We start from the raw sequence: 18,184 nt of genomic DNA, 5'->3' as shown, positions 1-18,184 counted from the left end.
ACATAGGTACATAGTTTAATATAATAATTACTTTAACATATTTGCATTTGATTTAAAATATATACATAGGTACCACTTGATTACCCATAGCGGGGACTGAATTTACAGTGACCTCGCGGTGATAAAAGGAGGCCTTTTATGATTCTGACTACGCCGCTTGGAACGATTGTTCCTTGTGCGGACAACTGAGTTGTGCCAAACTATTAAGCTGATCAAATCCTCTAGTCAGCTCCTGGCTACTTCCCAAAATGGGAGGGAAAATTTAAGTTCCGTCGGTATCCGGGGGTTTGCCGCGTGCTGGATAGGAGACTAGAATAGTCTACTTAGTGTTACTTAGGTAGGTATATAAAAATCGTGCCTAGCGGCGAAGTCCCGTCCGAGACAGGAGAGTGAAAAGTACAATCAGATTGCAGTGCTGCCGCTATATCCTCCGCTATTATTTATTTGCTATTACCTGTGTGCGAGGAATATAGAGAGGTGCTCCATTCTTAAGGGTGGCGTCTTCAAGGCGCTTGAGTCTGCCGACTGGACGGTCCCAAGGTAACTGGGATTCGGCGCCCTCGCCCTCCGAACAGTCGTAGAACTCGTCCTCGGAGGAGTTGCCGGGCGCCCCGCCTGACTCTTGCGAGCGCTGGATGCAGCAGTTCAACAACTGTAGCTTTTGATGAAGCAAACATGTTCTCGCGTTCGGAATCCCCTCGGCAACTCTGTTAACAACAAAAATAAGAAAGTTAAACCAAATGTAACCTACCTGTCCTTCCTACGTAGGTATTACCTACACAAAAAACCAAATTGCTAGTTAGTAAGACTTTTTACATGTGATCATTAAATAACAACTGTCACGTTCCACCAACGTCGTTTTAACTTTCACTTTGTAACCAATTTGAGTAGACAAATGCACGACCTCGAAAAGAAAGCACCTAAATAAATCTAAAGAACGCTCGGCGACTAACGCGAGCTGCGAAACATTTTCTCTTTCGTTTACCTATGCAAATTTCGCACATCGAGCGCCGCCTCGAGAGACCGCGGCGGATTGATTGTAATTCTTTGCAAAGGTATCGTATCGTGATCGCCGTTGCCATAATGTACCTACACCTGACGCCGATTAAGCCAGGCGAGTTATGGTCGTCTTTTGTGTGCCACGACCCACATTGATCGGGAGCTAAGCGCGCGAACGCTCTCGGGACCGTTAGCTTATTGAATTACAAATGACTGGGAGTGGTGAGGAGGCTGTTTGGCTCGTGGTCGCGCGCAATCGGTCGGTGAACCGTTTGTTTACCGGAGCCGGCGCGGCCGCAGCGGTGTAGGTCAGGAGCTGGTGGGGGCCGGCGCCGGCGCACAGTCCGCCGCCGACTGCCGAGATTGCATCTTGCAAACATGGCTCTGCTACCGCCGGCCTAGCCACCGCACCGGTTCCTGATCGCTAATCGAAAGTGACCTCTTTACCACTGTTGTGCCCCAACGATGACAAATTATCGGTGATTTCATTCAATTAAAAATTATAAAATATTCTTATATACGTGACAGTGTTCGTCGAAAGTGGCCATTTTCAAAGGATTATCTGCTTACCCCGTGAGGATTATACGCGACATGGTAAGTTGGGCATACTACTAGTTTAAAGGACGATTTGCAGGTAAAATTTCAACCCGGAGGTACACTAGAGAACATCTCTCTCCGTACATTGACCCACTTTCTGAACATAAGCATCCGACACGGTTTGTTCGCCCGAAGCACTTCAAAGTTGTGTTATTATCAAAATATGCACACGGAAGTAGAAGTACTCCGCTGCGAGGGCATAATTTTACATCCAGGTGTATAGAAATGTAATTTACATATGTATAAACATTTTCCTAGAGTCACCCAATTTAAAATTCGCATAACCATCAGTATCAGTAAGCTGCGGCGGCCGTCCGAATTTACAAGTGCACTGGATTCGTTTACATTGGCTGTGTTTACGTTCTGCTTGGCTGTTTGGCTGGCAAATACGGCGACCAAGAGAGGTCGCATTTCTGCACTTAGGTATCTATGTATCTACGTTGAAACAGACGGGAGCTGCATTCAAATCTGAAACATCTCATTTATCTGGAGTAGAATAAAAACGAATGAAATTCAACTAAGTAGATATCTTTACGGTAAAACTACAGGAAGTAGAACATACCGGGTGTCCGCGGTAATCAATGAATAATCTTCTAACCACCAACCTTAGGCTGGTCCAGAAAATTGACATATTTATAATGGGTTTATAGTAATAGTTTCGTGGTTTTCGAGATGATCAAACTTTTCTTTCTTTTTTAATAGCCAGCACCCTACCAAAAGTTTTTTTTACATTATTTAAAAAAACTATAAAAACACATGTCAGGCAAATAATAGACTACAATTACACTAATAGGAAAATCTTGGAAACCATTAATAATTGCTGTGATCTTTCTACAGACTACTGCGGCGCACGACCACGCGCATTTCTTTTTAAGAGCCCGGTAACGATTTTGGAGCAAAAATTTAAAATTGATAGGTTTTAGTCGTTCAAATTATACACGATTTGTTACGTAATATCTTAATAACAAGTATTGGTTTCTATTAGCACGTCTTCTCATCTTGCCTTTCAATAATGATGTCGCGAGCGTGGGTCACCGGTAATATATGAAGAGAAGGGTCAATTTTTAAAAATTAATCAAAAAATTATGGAGGTAAATTATACAAAGTACAGAGTACAGGATATGTGTAATAAAAAATTACCATTTTTAGCAGTCCAAACTTTACGAAATTTACAAATAAGAGCGACAAAATCAGTGCTTTACGCGCGTTTACCTAAACGTCCATCAGAAAAAAAAAACATGACTAATTAGTGAGTCTGTTTAAAAAAATTGATCTTTAAAACGGCAAGATCAGAAGACGTGCTAATAGAAACCAGTACTTGTTATTTCTATTACGTATCAAAAGGTGTACAATTTCAGCGACTAAATCTATCAATTTTACATTTTTGCGACTATAATAGATAACGGACCCTTAAATTGAAATTAAAAGAAATCAAATAAACCTTTATTTGTTAATTTCTCACATACGTATGTATATGCAAAGATAGATATAACTCCGTAATAGATGGATACAGTCTAAGAAAATAACGTGCCTCGAAAATCAAGAAAATTTGATTCTCGATGAGAGGGCGCTACTAGCTTTGGCCTACTGTCGTATAGATGGCGTTGACGGTTTCGTTTGTTATTTAACAATTTTAACGCATATCAGTGAAACAACATGGATCAAGATCATAAAAATAATTAATGCAAATAAAAAAAATCATTTATCCATATTTAAATACATTTTATAGTATTTTTATAAATCTTCATTTTTAGTTTTAAAGTGTGTCGATAGATGGCAGTGAATTTACTGTGATTACAAAATTTACATGACAGTACCGCGCTAGTATAAGTTACTCTATGGTATATGCGATATAGGCACAAGCAAGGCTTGATTCATATTATTTTCCTGGATGTGCTAGCTTTCCGTTCGTGCACGCAGCGTACACCAGGTTATATTTAATTTTGACGAGTTTTTATGTTTATTTTCTTTGTATATCTTTTAGGGTACTGGATAGCTTTTAATGATTATTAAGGGCAACAGGAGTGGTAATTTCTCCATACAAACGTACTCGACTGTTTACTCCGTGGTTTTTGAAGCTAGAGCGATGATTTTTCAACACATTAATATTAATATCTATGTCGGACTGTTATACTTTCTTTTATTGTTTTTTAAGGCGCTAATAGAGCACTTCAAATATTCGCAAAAACGGCCTAATTTACCAGAATTGACATCAATTAACCTAAAAATCAAAACAGCCCGACATAGATAATATCATTACCATTTAGATCTCAAAATTTCGTTACGTTTGGTTAAGTTTTGGAGGAAGAAACAGTCGAATACAAAACCTCTTTTTTTTTTTACGCAGGATTTTTTGCCTAACCTGGCGTTGTCCTTATCGCACTAGTTTTAGGAGTCGCTTCCGTTAGGGAGACGGATACGTTCCCCTAAAATATTTAAATATCAGCTCACATATTAAGGTATCTTTCGTTTTACCAGAATCTGCTGATGGATATGGTTTTTGGTATAATAAAATTGGGAGCGTAAAGTCGTTTTTTTTTTCATATTTATAATGATAAGTATCGTTTTAAAAGGATTCCATATTTCATGCTTATCATCTATTTATTTGATATCCAGCCGCGTTTTTTACCCATTTTGAATTTATTTGACACCCTACAGTGGGAGTTTGACGCAGCGATGCGATGCTGTTTGCCGCACGCGTGGTTCCGTCAACCGCGAACTTTCTCCAGATTATTCAGATTGGTAGTTTCTCGAAAAAAATGTATTTGCGATATCGGAAATATGTTAGAAACGCTATATTGACTCTCGATAGTCTCGATTGCTTCAAGCGCTCTCAATAGTCACATCTGCATTTTAAACCGCGTTATTAAGTTTTACACCAGGCTTATACTGCCGGCGAAGCTCGCGTCAGCTAGAGATGATAAAACATCAAGATATGAGAACGTGAAATACTCGTAAATGCCTGTCGTAAAATAAAGCAAGGCAAAGTTCACAGAAGTGAGTGCAGTATAAAATGACAAGGGACGCTGGGGTTTCATCTTATTCACGCCAGCTGTACCGATTTAACCCTCCGTTTCATCATTCGTTTTATGGCTGGGCTGAATTTGATTTAAAATTACAAATCAGTAAAGAATAGTTTTATGAATGTCGATTATGCTTATGTGTTTTGACTGTGTTCGGCTACTTCGGCTAAACGCATCACACAAGATGAATTAATAAAGAACGTAACCAAACTAGTGCACTCACATTTAGTTTAGGCCCGTTACTAATGTTATTTTCCACTGCAATTAGCTATCATATCATATCAACTAGGTAATTAATTTGTCTCGTAAGAAACATACGTGTAGATGTAGATTCCCTGGGAATAAGAAAAATAGTGTGCCTATTGATTGTCGATTGCCGGCTGCTAGCGACAATTTTATAAGAAACACTATTCCTACCATTCCTAGTTATTATGTGAGGCCGGTGCGGATGCGGAGTACATAATACATAAGGCGCTATGAAGCAATAAAATCGGCGACGTTATATTCGCTTATTAGCACTTATTTAATTAACGACGAGTTGCTGCACTTTTCGGAAGTTCACTTATTTAGGTATTCCTCGGGCGGAAGTTTTTCAAATTTCAGAAAATATTTCGGGACTGCTTGATTGCAGATCTTTAGTCGGTAAATGAAAATTATATGTTTGACAACTTAAGGTAAATTTTATATTATAGTAATGTTATAGTAAAGTGAAATGTTCCTTCTTAAAGCCGTAATGCTCTTAAACCAACCGAAGAAAATAAAAAAATGGACTCTTATATGTAAATACCTATACCTAAATATGGACGTTTTAAGATTCTTGAAAAAAATACGCCTCTGCTCGATTATTTTATATGAAGTCTGAACGGCCGGCGTACCGTATCAATAATTCAATAGATCTACAATACTATTTTGTGCAACAGGTACATTACATAATAAGGGTTCTTAAAATTCAAGGGCCGAAGGTACAAAACGAAATGAAGTTGAGTTTTGTAAAGACAGGCCCGAGAATTTTTAGACCTATAATTATGTAACTAAAATTATAAATAAAATCAAAGCAAATAATTATTTGTAGATCTTTACCTAGAAGTCAGAATAAAAAAAACAACAGTTGCATAATATTGTATGAATATTCCTAAGAACACTGCTGTTAGGATCCTAAGAACATTCCCCGCGCGCCGCACTTCTTATGAAGATGATTTCGATTTCACTGACAGTCATTCAATCTACAAAAAAAATCTAAAAAATCTGGCTGTCTTAGAAAAAATATTGTGTGCACGTTTAGGTAGGCTTTAGGTAATGCCAGTAGGAAAACATAAAGAACATGTGTAATTTAATAGGCCAAATACGGCACGGCACCGAATCGAGGCGCTTCGAGAAATGGCGGCGCCGGATATTAAGCGGGCGGCTGTTCGCTTTGTTCCACATTTGCATACCCTAACTTGCTGCTTATGAAACAGCAAATAGGTAAACTAAACCGGTACATGCCTACATCGTAAAATGTTTACTCGTGCTAGAGGCTAGACGGGATAAATCCACATCAATCGAAGACGAGAAACAGAACAAAATATGTATAAATATCATACAGGTTTTAAAACAAAAGTCTGCACAGAACACAACGGATAAAGGCTACATTAACAGCACATCGACAGACCGCGATAAGCGAGATAGAGTCAGTCGATAGCAGCGATGCTGTGGGAACCAGTGGGCCCGGGGCCCGGGGCGCTCCCGACGCACAACATTAAAAACGCATTACGCTGTGCTGTTACAGTGACCGTTTCATTTACGTAAGAATATGTACGCATCGTACTTGAGCAAATTGCAAATCGCTACATAGTTTTCACCGCTGTTGATAAATGATAGCGTTACTGTAGTGTTTACATAAAAGTCCAGGCGAATTTCTCTCCATATTAGCTCCAGTAAATAAGATCCCACCAAAAACATTTTAGGTAAAATGTTGCCAAGACTAGATCAAAATATATGGCTAGGCCGTTTCGCTACTGTCACATGGGCGTAAGGTGAAAAAGGTTTTCACTATAAATTATTTTGTATGTAACAAAACGGCCAAGCCACATATTTTAACTAAGGTGTAGAGTTTGTGAAGTTAGGGCCTGTAGAGTTAGAAGCTTGGCTCTACAAAAGATCTGATAACTTTTTGACAGTGCGAGCCTTATGGTTTCGTCTTGTAACATGTCAGAGGCTCCCTTTCCATGTTAGCATTATATGTAAACATAATATTGTTCTATTTTGAGTCGGTTAAATTCCATTCTTGTGTCTCACGGTAATTCAAACAGCTATATTTCTTTTCATATCTTAAGTGGACCTTGCTATTTGAAATTCTAGATACACCACTTGGAGAGTTTAGCTGATATAGTAAACCAAAATATTAAGAAACTTATTTTTAAAAATAATTTGAACTTTATTTCAATGTCATAAAGCTTTTTGCGTTATAAATTTTTGTGCAAAGTTAGTTTGGTTATTAATTTCAAGTGTTTGTTTAAAATACCAACTCGGATTTCACGGTAACGATAAAAGTTAAGTTATGACTGTAAAATATTCTATGCAAAATTGAACCATATTATTAAGAATTAAAAAAGGGCGTATCCCTACAATATGTGTCTATATAGAAAAACAAAGACGTTTAGAATAAAAATTTTAAAGACATCCCACCGACGAGAAGGAATAGTTTTGGCTACACCCATTAAGTAGGTCAATTTGGACCTTATGTTAATTAGGAAATAAAGAGTAATTTGTATAGGATAGTACGGAATCATGAAATTCAGGATTGGTTTAGGTGTTACCAATGGGGTGCAAGGAGTTTGCTAGAGCGGGGAAATCGGGATCTGGGAAGGGATTTCATAAAACCCCTTTGCGGGGAATTCTGGTGGCCATTCGCGAAGCGTTGGAGGAAGTTCTCTAGTGTAGGTTAGGTCTATTTAGGTTACCTATATTGTGTCCTGGTCTAGATTTTGCTAGTATCTTATGATGCTGGTAGAGTTCGGATTGGAGCATAATATGGTATAATCTATTGTGGGGTTTAACTTGAATATTTTTAGAGAAGTGCATTTTAGATTGTGTTTATTTAGTGGGTTTAATTGTTTTATTGGTTTGTGGTTTAAACAAGCGCTAGTGTTTGATATAATACTAGTGAGGTCTAAATTATAAATCAATAAATTTAATAAGATTGTAAAGTTTGTTTTGTTCATAGTGTCATTTATAAACTATTTAGTGAATTGTAATTATTAGTTGTTTGTTGATTTGTGCCTAGACAAGTGCTAATGTAAGTAAATATATTGGTGAAATTTTACTTACAAATCAATATATTATTAAAGGTTGTAAAGTCATGTTTGGTTCATAGTGCAATTTATTAATTTATGTTTTAATTGTGCTTAATATATATAGTGTTTTGACCTGGATTATTTTAGTGATATTTAGCACTGGAATAATTTTGGTTGGAGTACTTTATATATTATTTTTAAGTTAGTTTTACAATTTATCTCACAGCTTTCTTAAATAACTTATTGGGTAGAGAGAACTAATTCCGATCCAGTACAGTGCTGGGCAGATGGAGAGATAGGGCGGGTACCTTACGGTGACAACGACAGTCTTAATTCTCCTACTGTGCATTTTGATAATATCAGGTGGGTCCCTGACAGTTCCTGGGTTTACAAGGACAGGTTCTAACCCCTGGGGTCTGGACAATTTGGGTTGTCATCTAGACTTCTTAAAAAAGCCAGATTCTAGACCAACTATCCCATTACCTTTTTCCCGACCTACATCGGCTGTCCCAAACCCTATCGCTGATGCTGGTCCACGTGGAGAAATAGGGGGTCAGTTCTAAATCGAGGTGTCTCCACTCGTCTTAGTTAGCTGTAGCCTAGGAATTTCTCATTGCACATCGAGAAATTACGCGAGTAAATTAAATGTACATCCCGGGATGTTAGTTTGCAATTATATCGATAGATTAGTTGGTTAGTTTAACTGTTAGGGTTAGGGTTTATATTTGTATGGTTTAGGGAATTGTAGGATTGATCAAGGTTTATAATTTTTATATAACAAAGCCATTAGATCTTCACAGTAGTTAGCTAGGTTCGCTTCCGATATATTTATGGCTATTTAAACTACATAGTACGAGTATAAATTATGGGTTTATGGGTTAAATTTAAATAGAGGTAGCTAGGATGTAGTGTGGGTTTAGGGATTGTTAGAATTGTATTACATACACTTATTTATGACTCATTGACAAACCTGACATATTTATGATTTTGAATATAATTTTGTCCTTTGCAACACTACTGGTAGAAAAATATATTGTGGGAAAAACATAACAAATAACCACAATATAATGTAGTATTTTAGAATCAATTTGCTTATAAAAGAAATATTTGTTTTGCCTGTCCCTTGGCAGTCTGTATGACGACTTCATTCTGTGTTCTAGATATCTGTAATTTTCACATTCGACCTTAAAAATACAAGGTCATATTATCATAAAAACTTTATTATTGAAAATATATATCAATGAGAGATTTACCCAAGCTAGATCGATGCAGAGCAAGATCGTGGTTTATTTTGGTCCGAAAGGTGATTCAAAATGACTACAACTATAGTTTGGTTAATATTATTTCGTTGAATACCTACTAAAATATACTACAAAATTACAGTATTCTGGGAAATTGGAGTGGATCAAATACAGCTGCTCTAACTACCAGTATTTTGTTATGTTAAATTGTCCCTTTGATGTCCTCTCATTTATGACGAAAAATGTCATAAAATAATGTTCAGGGCAAATGACGAAGTAGCCCTGTCATTATGAAAAGATGTCCCTTCAGGACCACATGATAGTTCCTTCAGAACTGGGGCGGGGGTCTGCCCTAGCAACTGGATGATGACCACGGATAGTCGCGGCGGAGTGGGCGACATCTATACCCCAAAACCAAATTTTTGTAAATTGTGACATTTATTAGTGATCGTACTTTGACCATCTGACTATTACATTCGACAGACTACTTATTTTGACATACATTATTGAAGACTTAACTAAGACATTCTTCAGACTTATAAAATTATGTTTTACATACTATTTATGGATTACAATTTAAATCAGGCTTTGTCTGATTAAGACATACTTTACATTTGTTTTACAAACTGTCTTTAAACTTGCAATGACGTTTCTAAATTCTCTGACATACTTTACACTGACATAATTCATGGTTTATTAATTACTTAACATTATTAGGATTTTTAACTGTTTTATTCATAACTCTTTCCTATTATGCGAAAAGGATTTTGGTTACTATTAACGGTTATGACGAAGGGTTCTACATAAACACAAGACGATCATTTGGCCAATTTACTGATCCAATTCAAGATATTAACTTATATAATTAGATTTGCGTTAGGTTATTTACATTATTTTATATTAATTAGTAAAGGTAATTTCGGATTGCGGTATTTTAAAGATTTTTAGAATTTTAGATTTTCTTATTGGAATTTTTAGTATTTTAGACAAATTTAGGGTTAGCTAGGTAGGGTAAATTAGGGTTAGTTAGGGAGACAGGTGGGAGAGTGTTACAATTGGTGCCGTGACCAGGATAATATAAATTTGTATAATATAGTTTATATTTTATAATAATTCGTTCATATTATGCCGCGACTGTTTTATCTGGAGATTATTTGTTTTGGTTTTTATTATTTTGATTAACGGTTTTAGTTTCATGTTGAGTTACATGTCTTGTTTTGGATCAAAACTGTTGTTATAGTTGATTTGTGTAAACGGTCGATTATAACAACACAATTGTTGCTGTGAAAACGGATAGCATATTAAGGAATAGAGTTGTTGCGTTAATTTGATAACGGTTTTATGATCATTCTAATAACAAAATTATGCGTATGTATTCAATGCCAAGTTAGTCATAGCTTTTACATATTTTTTACGCGATTATTAGAACTTCTAGTTGTAGTTGTTATTAATAGATTTTCAATATATTTTGTAATTTTTAAAGTTACTATTTGAAAGTAGTTAGCTAAAATTATTAAAGTTGTATATATGGGGAGGCGTACATAGTATTGCTCTAAATGGATATTGATAGTAGATAGCTAAAATTATTAAAGTTGTATACATGGGGAGGCGTACTAACGTATTAATGCTTAAAATAGTCTAAAATTGCGATTTTGTTGTTTTTATCTTTTGATCTGAAGTTATCAGTATAGTGTAGATTTTAGAAATTAGAGACACAAGTCTGATATATTTATATTTTAATTCATCTTAGCTAAATTAAACATGAAAGTCTCATTTAGCGTAAAATGATATCAAGTTACGTTTTGCCATTAATTTGTGTATCAAACTGTGATCAAAATATTTTTTACGTTACGTTTTTACGTTAGTAAGTATATATTAATATGCCTTAGTTTGTATTGAATTTATATTGAAGTCAGTTGCGTAATTATAATCAATAAAATCTGGGTTCGATTCCTAGGTACAACAGCTAAAATAGGGATAGTTAGGACACATGAAACTACGTATATTTTAGTATATCTGCTTGGCATTGATTATGTTTGTTTTGTGGTTTTCGGAATATGCGTTTAATATTACGGTTTCATTAGGACAATATTGATATATTTGTAGTTTCTGTCAGTTACTAAAAGTAAAATTAAAAATACTGGCAATTTTATTATATAGTATTGCAATTAAACGTATTTAGGTAATCTGCATTAACTGATTTTGTAGCAAATTTAGGACGGCATCATTCTATAATTTTATTTGTTTTCATAATTAAAAGTTATTTTTGTTAAAATTCGGTTTTATACTACACATAATATAATTAAATGATTGAAATTATACATATATCTAGGATAGAATATTATTCAGGGATAAATTCACCTTTGTTGTATTGTTTTTACTTTGTAACCTTCTATCTTGTGTTTCGGACTTTATATACAATATAAACATATATATATATGAGTACATAACATACATTATTTAGTACAATTTTATCAATACGTTGCTTGTCATACATGAATAAAGTGTAGTATTATAAAGTCCTAAAATTATACTAGGGTTAGTCACTCAGTGGTATTTCTAATTTACCTATCAAATAGTTAATATAAATTATTAGAAGAAAAAAAAATAGAATAGTGTGTTACGAAACTGATTATACCTAAATACAGCAGGGTATGTAAAATGAACATGTTGAAATCAGTTAAAATAAATTACGTTACAACTCTGAATGTTTATGGTTCATTTTGTTATCGACGTCACTCGAGACATTCTTAGAAGTTATTGAGAATAGTTAGAATGGTTACAAAAACATGTTGCGCCGGCCACTTGACTGAAATTTGAGTTAGTTATCGTATTAAGTTCGTTCTTCGTAGAAGTAGCAAAAAAAAAAACCCGACGCGCCAGCCAAAGGCTTGAGTGCAATATGATATGAGTGTGCTTTTGTAAAATGTTATCGGTCAAAGAAGTTTGAATGTTTTTATTTTTTTTACCATGTAGGGAATAACTTTTAGTGTGAAGTCAAATAGATTTTTGAGATTACTTGCTTACATATTTTTGGGTTGCTAATGTTATTATTATGCTTAGTGCTTTAGGATAACACTATTTTAATAGATTTACTAAATTTGGTTACGTAAATAGTTTATTTAATTCATCAAGGTATAGTAATTAATTGTATATTACCTTGATTGAGCATTAACATCAATTATTTCCTTTACAAATACTGTATGTCATTCATATTTAATCTTGTTAACACTGTTTTATTATTTCAGAATTTCGGAAGGTATAATTAGGTACATTGACTTATAGATTATTTTGTATAGACGGGCTTTACGAACGAAATGGGTCATAAAATTAGTGCACAAATGGAATTGGTACCTACATATTTAATTGTTGCACATGTTCGTTTGGCGTTATATGAATGGGTCTATTTTTACTTTTGATATTCTTTAAGTAGGTTTAGTCATGCGTAAGTTTTCGGTCGCGATTGAGCTATTGTTTTATTTTATCTAGTGTAATTGAAGTAGCTTATAACTTTTGTTATTAATATTCTTGCGCGTAAACAAAGGTTGTTAAACGTAATACATTTTTTTGAGCTAGAAATTGAAATATTAAATAACTTAAAATATAAAATAATAAGTATTTTAAAGTTCTACATTTTTGTGGTATGTAAGAATTAGGTTAGGTACATTTGCAGGTTGTATATTATACAATTACGCGTTTAGTTACCCTGAGACTTTACCTTTTCAAATGTATCTAAACATTTACAACATATATAGTTACATATAACTCATATAGGTACTGCCGATACTTATGAGTATCTTAAATACAGTAAAAACGTTTTTCATTTTTAAGTTGGATTTAAATAGTTTTGGATACGTGGTTTTCAAACGATCAGGTAGTTTGTTATAACTTTCAGTGGTTTTGAGTGACAAGTTTGACTTAGGTAATCCGTGTTTGCATTTAGATCTAATTACGCGGGAACTTAATAATTAGGTTAGGTTTAAAACTAAATAATGAATTTCAATTAAAATTACAAACATTAGATTTTATTTCAGTAGTATCCAATTAAATTTACAATTTTATTTTTTATAGCTGGTAATTGTAACTTATTATCTAATTAAATTTACAATAGCTGGTAATTGCAATTTATTATCACATCAAGTAGTTCCTTTATGATAACTTTAATTTAATTTTGTTGATTTTAAATAATTTCAAGGTTTATTATTAATTTGCTAGGCTCTCCATAGTTATTATATTTTAATGGAAAGGAGATGCATTAGTAGTGTAGTTTTCCTTTTATATTTAAAACTTTCACTTTGTAATTTATTCCATTAGCATTTTCAAATGGGTAATAAAGTCGTAAAAAGAAAGTAGAAACTTTTAGTATAGATGTATTGATTGTATGTTTGCTAACGGTAAATTTTCATAAAAGTTGACACATTATTAATACTTTTTAGATTTCAATTGTTTTATTATTCAAAGTATTGTTAGATTTTCAGGGATGTGTGAATAAAAAGAATGAAGAAGAATAAATACGATGAATGTTAAACTATGAGATAGTGCACGCTAGTTATTGCATGAAATATATTTCTTTGTGCAGGGCCCTGAGAAAATAGCAAAACTAAAATCAAGATACCTTTTTGACATTTTGACTGAAACATTACACTTTACAAAAGAGAGATAAAACGGTAGTTTGGTGTTAGGTTAGGCTCGCTAAAAAAAAAGAGCATATTTGCAGATTTATAGGCTGCCGCCGTGTTATCTCTATACTACACACAACATCAGAACTAGAAACTCACACACCCATCATTAATGTGACGTCATAGTGCTTTCATCATATGGAAAAGCATAATGCGAAGTGAGTTTAGAAAATGTTTAGAGATGACATGTATTATTTAACTCATTTCGAATCAATTTAATGATTAGTTGTGCTTTTTTATTGGTCAGTACTATTTTGGATTTTTGTTTTATACAATACTCATACTCATACATACTTATTGATTTTTTTTTTTTAATATTACAATATTCTTAAAATATTACAATATAATAAATTAATTTATTTGGCGCTTCATTATAGAAGCTAAGGGTTAAGCAGAGCTTAATCTTTTATTTTAACGTCCCGTTAATGATGTACATTCTCCAGACTAGGAAAGGCGTTTTGAGGATATAAGTCATGAGTTTCGGTGTTGGAATTAAATCTTTTAAAGATAGTGATCCCTCGAGTGGCATAGAATGCTCCTTGGTAAAAGGTTCAATCTTGCTTTAAAGAGAGATACGTTCTATTCCTTTCTTGGTCGTTAAAATGTAGACTAAAGTCGGAAGCGTGCGTATGTATCATTCGGATCGGTAGAAGAGTAGGACAAATGTACTACAAGCACAACTTCTACTTTCTTGTGAGGTAAGATTAACTGGTTGCGTTTTTGATTGTTTATTTTTAACATGACTGAACTTGTAAACTTATACTTTCAGAAATGTTCATTCTTTTGTTTGGTTTAAACACACACTACACACAGCCGCAACAAAAAAAAAAGGCACACACAGAAGGGAAGAATGTTAAAAAAGGTTCTTATTAGAGTCTAAATGCATTATTTTCAATACAATTGTTTTTCTTATTTTGATTTGTTTCGAAAATTTACTTTCGCAAATATATCATTAATATATTTAAGCTACAGCAAATTTTGGGAGGCGATTGTAACATGTCAGAGGCTCCCTTTCCATGTTAGCATTATATGTAAACATAATATTGTTCTATTTTGAGTCGGTTAAATTCCATTCTTGTGTCTCACGGTAATTCAAACAGCTATATTTCTTTTCATATCTTAAGTGGACCTTGCTATTTGAAATTCTAGATACACCACTTGGAGAGTTTAGCTGATATAGTAAACCAAAATATTAAGAAACTTATTTTTAAAAATAATTTGAACTTTATTTCAATGTCATAAAGCTTTTTGCGTTATAAATTTTTGTGCAAAGTTAGTTTGGTTATTAATTTCAAGTGTTTGTTTAAAATACCAACTCGGATTTCACGGTAACGATAAAAGTTAAGTTATGACTGTAAAATATTCTATGCAAAATTGAACCATATTATTAAGAATTAAAAAAGGGCGTATCCCTACAATATGTGTCTATATAGAAAAACAAAGACGTTTAGAATAAAAATTTTAAAGACATCCCACCGACGAGAAGGAATAGTTTTGGCTACACCCATTAAGTAGGTCAATTTGGACCTTATGTTAATTAGGAAATAAAGAGTAATTTGTATAGGATAGTACGGAATCATGAAATTCAGGATTGGTTTAGGTGTTACCAATGGGGTGCAAGGAGTTTGCTAGAGCGGGGAAATCGGGATCTGGGAAGGGATTTCATAAAACCCCTTTGCGGGGAATTCTGGTGGCCATTCGCGAAGCGTTGGAGGAAGTTCTCTAGTGTAGGTTAGGTCTATTTAGGTTACCTATATTGTGTCCTGGTCTAGATTTTGCTAGTATCTTATGATGCTGGTAGAGTTCGGATTGGAGCATAATATGGTATAATCTATTGTGGGGTTTAACTTGAATATTTTTAGAGAAGTGCATTTTAGATTGTGTTTATTTAGTGGGTTTAATTGTTTTATTGGTTTGTGGTTTAAACAAGCGCTAGTGTTTGATATAATACTAGTGAGGTCTAAATTATAAATCAATAAATTTAATAAGATTGTAAAGTTTGTTTTGTTCATAGTGTCATTTATAAACTATTTAGTGAATTGTAATTATTAGTTGTTTGTTGATTTGTGCCTAGACAAGTGCTAATGTAAGTAAATATATTGGTGAAATTTTACTTACAAATCAATATATTATTAAAGGTTGTAAAGTCATGTTTGGTTCATAGTGCAATTTATTAATTTATGTTTTAATTGTGCTTAATATATATAGTGTTTTGACCTGGATTATTTTAGTGATATTTAGCACTGGAATAATTTTGGTTGGAGTACTTTATATATTATTTTTAAGTTAGTTTTACAATTTATCTCACAGCTTTCTTAAATAACTTATTGGGTAGAGAGAACTAATTCCGATCCAGTACAGTGCTGGGCAGATGGAGAGATAGGGCGGGTACCTTACGGTGACAACGACAGTCTTAATTCTCCTACTGTGCATTTTGATAATATCAGGTGGGTCCCTGACAGTTCCTGGGTTTACAAGGACAGGTTCTAACCCCTGGGGTCTGGACAATTTGGGTTGTCATCTAGACTTCTTAAAAAAGCCAGATTCTAGACCAACTATCCCATTACCTTTTTCCCGACCTACATCGGCTGTCCCAAACCCTATCGCTGATGCTGGTCCACGTGGAGAAATAGGGGGTCAGTTCTAAATCGAGGTGTCTCCACTCGTCTTAGTTAGCTGTAGCCTAGGAATTTCTCATTGCACATCGAGAAATTACGCGAGTAAATTAAATGTACATCCCGGGATGTTAGTTTGCAATTATATCGATAGATTAGTTGGTTAGTTTAACTGTTAGGGTTAGGGTTTATATTTGTATGGTTTAGGGAATTGTAGGATTGATCAAGGTTTATAATTTTTATATAACAAAGCCATTAGATCTTCACAGTAGTTAGCTAGGTTCGCTTCCGATATATTTATGGCTATTTAAACTACATAGTACGAGTATAAATTATGGGTTTATGGGTTAAATTTAAATAGAGGTAGCTAGGATGTAGTGTGGGTTTAGGGATTGTTAGAATTGTATTACATACACTTATTTATGACTCATTGACAAACCTGACATATTTATGATTTTGAATATAATTTTGTCCTTTGCAACACTACTGGTAGAAAAATATATTGTGGGAAAAACATAACAAATAACCACAATATAATGTAGTATTTTAGAATCAATTTGCTTATAAAAGAAATATTTGTTTTGCCTGTCCCTTGGCAGTCTGTATGACGACTTCATTCTGTGTTCTAGATATCTGTAATTTTCACATTCGACCTTAAAAATACAAGGTCATATTATCATAAAAACTTTATTATTGAAAATATATATCAATGAGAGATTTACCCAAGCTAGATCGATGCAGAGCAAGATCGTGGTTTATTTTGGTCCGAAAGGTGATTCAAAATGACTACAACTATAGTTTGGTTAATATTATTTCGTTGAATACCTACTAAAATATACTACAAAATTACAGTATTCTGGGAAATTGGAGTGGATCAAATACAGCTGCTCTAACTACCAGTATTTTGTTATGTTAAATTGTCCCTTTGATGTCCTCTCATTTATGACGAAAAATGTCATAAAATAATGTTCAGGGCAAATGACGAAGTAGCCCTGTCATTATGAAAAGATGTCCCTTCAGGACCACATGATAGTTCCTTCAGAACTGGGGCGGGGGTCTGCCCTAGCAACTGGATGATGACCACGGATAGTCGCGGCGGAGTGGGCGACATCTATACCCCAAAACCAAATTTTTGTAAATTGTGACATTTATTAGTGATCGTACTTTGACCATCTGACTATTACATTCGACAGACTACTTATTTTGACATACATTATTGAAGACTTAACTAAGACATTCTTCAGACTTATAAAATTATGTTTTACATACTATTTATGGATTACAATTTAAATCAGGCTTTGTCTGATTAAGACATACTTTACATTTGTTTTACAAACTGTCTTTAAACTTGCAATGACGTTTCTAAATTCTCTGACATACTTTACACTGACATAATTCATGGTTTATTAATTACTTAACATTATTAGGATTTTTAACTGTTTTATTCATAACTCTTTCCTATTATGCGAAAAGGATTTTGGTTACTATTAACGGTTATGACGAAGGGTTCTACATAAACACAAGACGATCATTTGGCCAATTTACTGATCCAATTCAAGATATTAACTTATATAATTAGATTTGCGTTAGGTTATTTACATTATTTTATATTAATTAGTAAAGGTAATTTCGGATTGCGGTATTTTAAAGATTTTTAGAATTTTAGATTTTCTTATTGGAATTTTTAGTATTTTAGACAAATTTAGGGTTAGCTAGGTAGGGTAAATTAGGGTTAGTTAGGGAGACAGGTGGGAG

At 33.9% G+C, this 18,184-nt stretch overlaps 2 protein-coding genes across 2 annotated transcripts in view; one reads left to right on the top strand and one right to left on the bottom strand.

Moving 5' to 3' along the window:
- Positions 1–18,184, bottom strand: part of LOC134740762 (rab3 GTPase-activating protein catalytic subunit) — a 50,075-nt gene that overhangs the window by 1,767 nt on the left and 30,124 nt on the right. The window contains exon 3 of the mRNA XM_063673362.1: positions 455–707. Coding sequence (XP_063529432.1) covers positions 455–707 — 253 coding nt within the window. The remainder of the gene's footprint in view (positions 1–454; positions 708–18,184) is intronic.
- LOC134740761 (leucine-rich repeat and fibronectin type-III domain-containing protein 3) overlaps positions 816–18,184 on the top strand; it is a 44,576-nt gene continuing 27,207 nt past the window's right edge. Inside the window, exon 1 of the mRNA XM_063673361.1 lies at positions 816–1,593. Coding sequence (XP_063529431.1) covers positions 1,591–1,593 — 3 coding nt within the window. The 5' untranslated portion in view covers positions 816–1,590. The remainder of the gene's footprint in view (positions 1,594–18,184) is intronic.

Source organism: Cydia strobilella, chromosome 4 (assembly GCF_947568885.1).
Source record: "Cydia strobilella chromosome 4, ilCydStro3.1, whole genome shotgun sequence".
NCBI lineage: Eukaryota > Metazoa > Arthropoda > Insecta > Lepidoptera > Tortricidae > Cydia > Cydia strobilella.
This window is presented reverse-complemented; position numbering and strand designations above follow the sequence as displayed.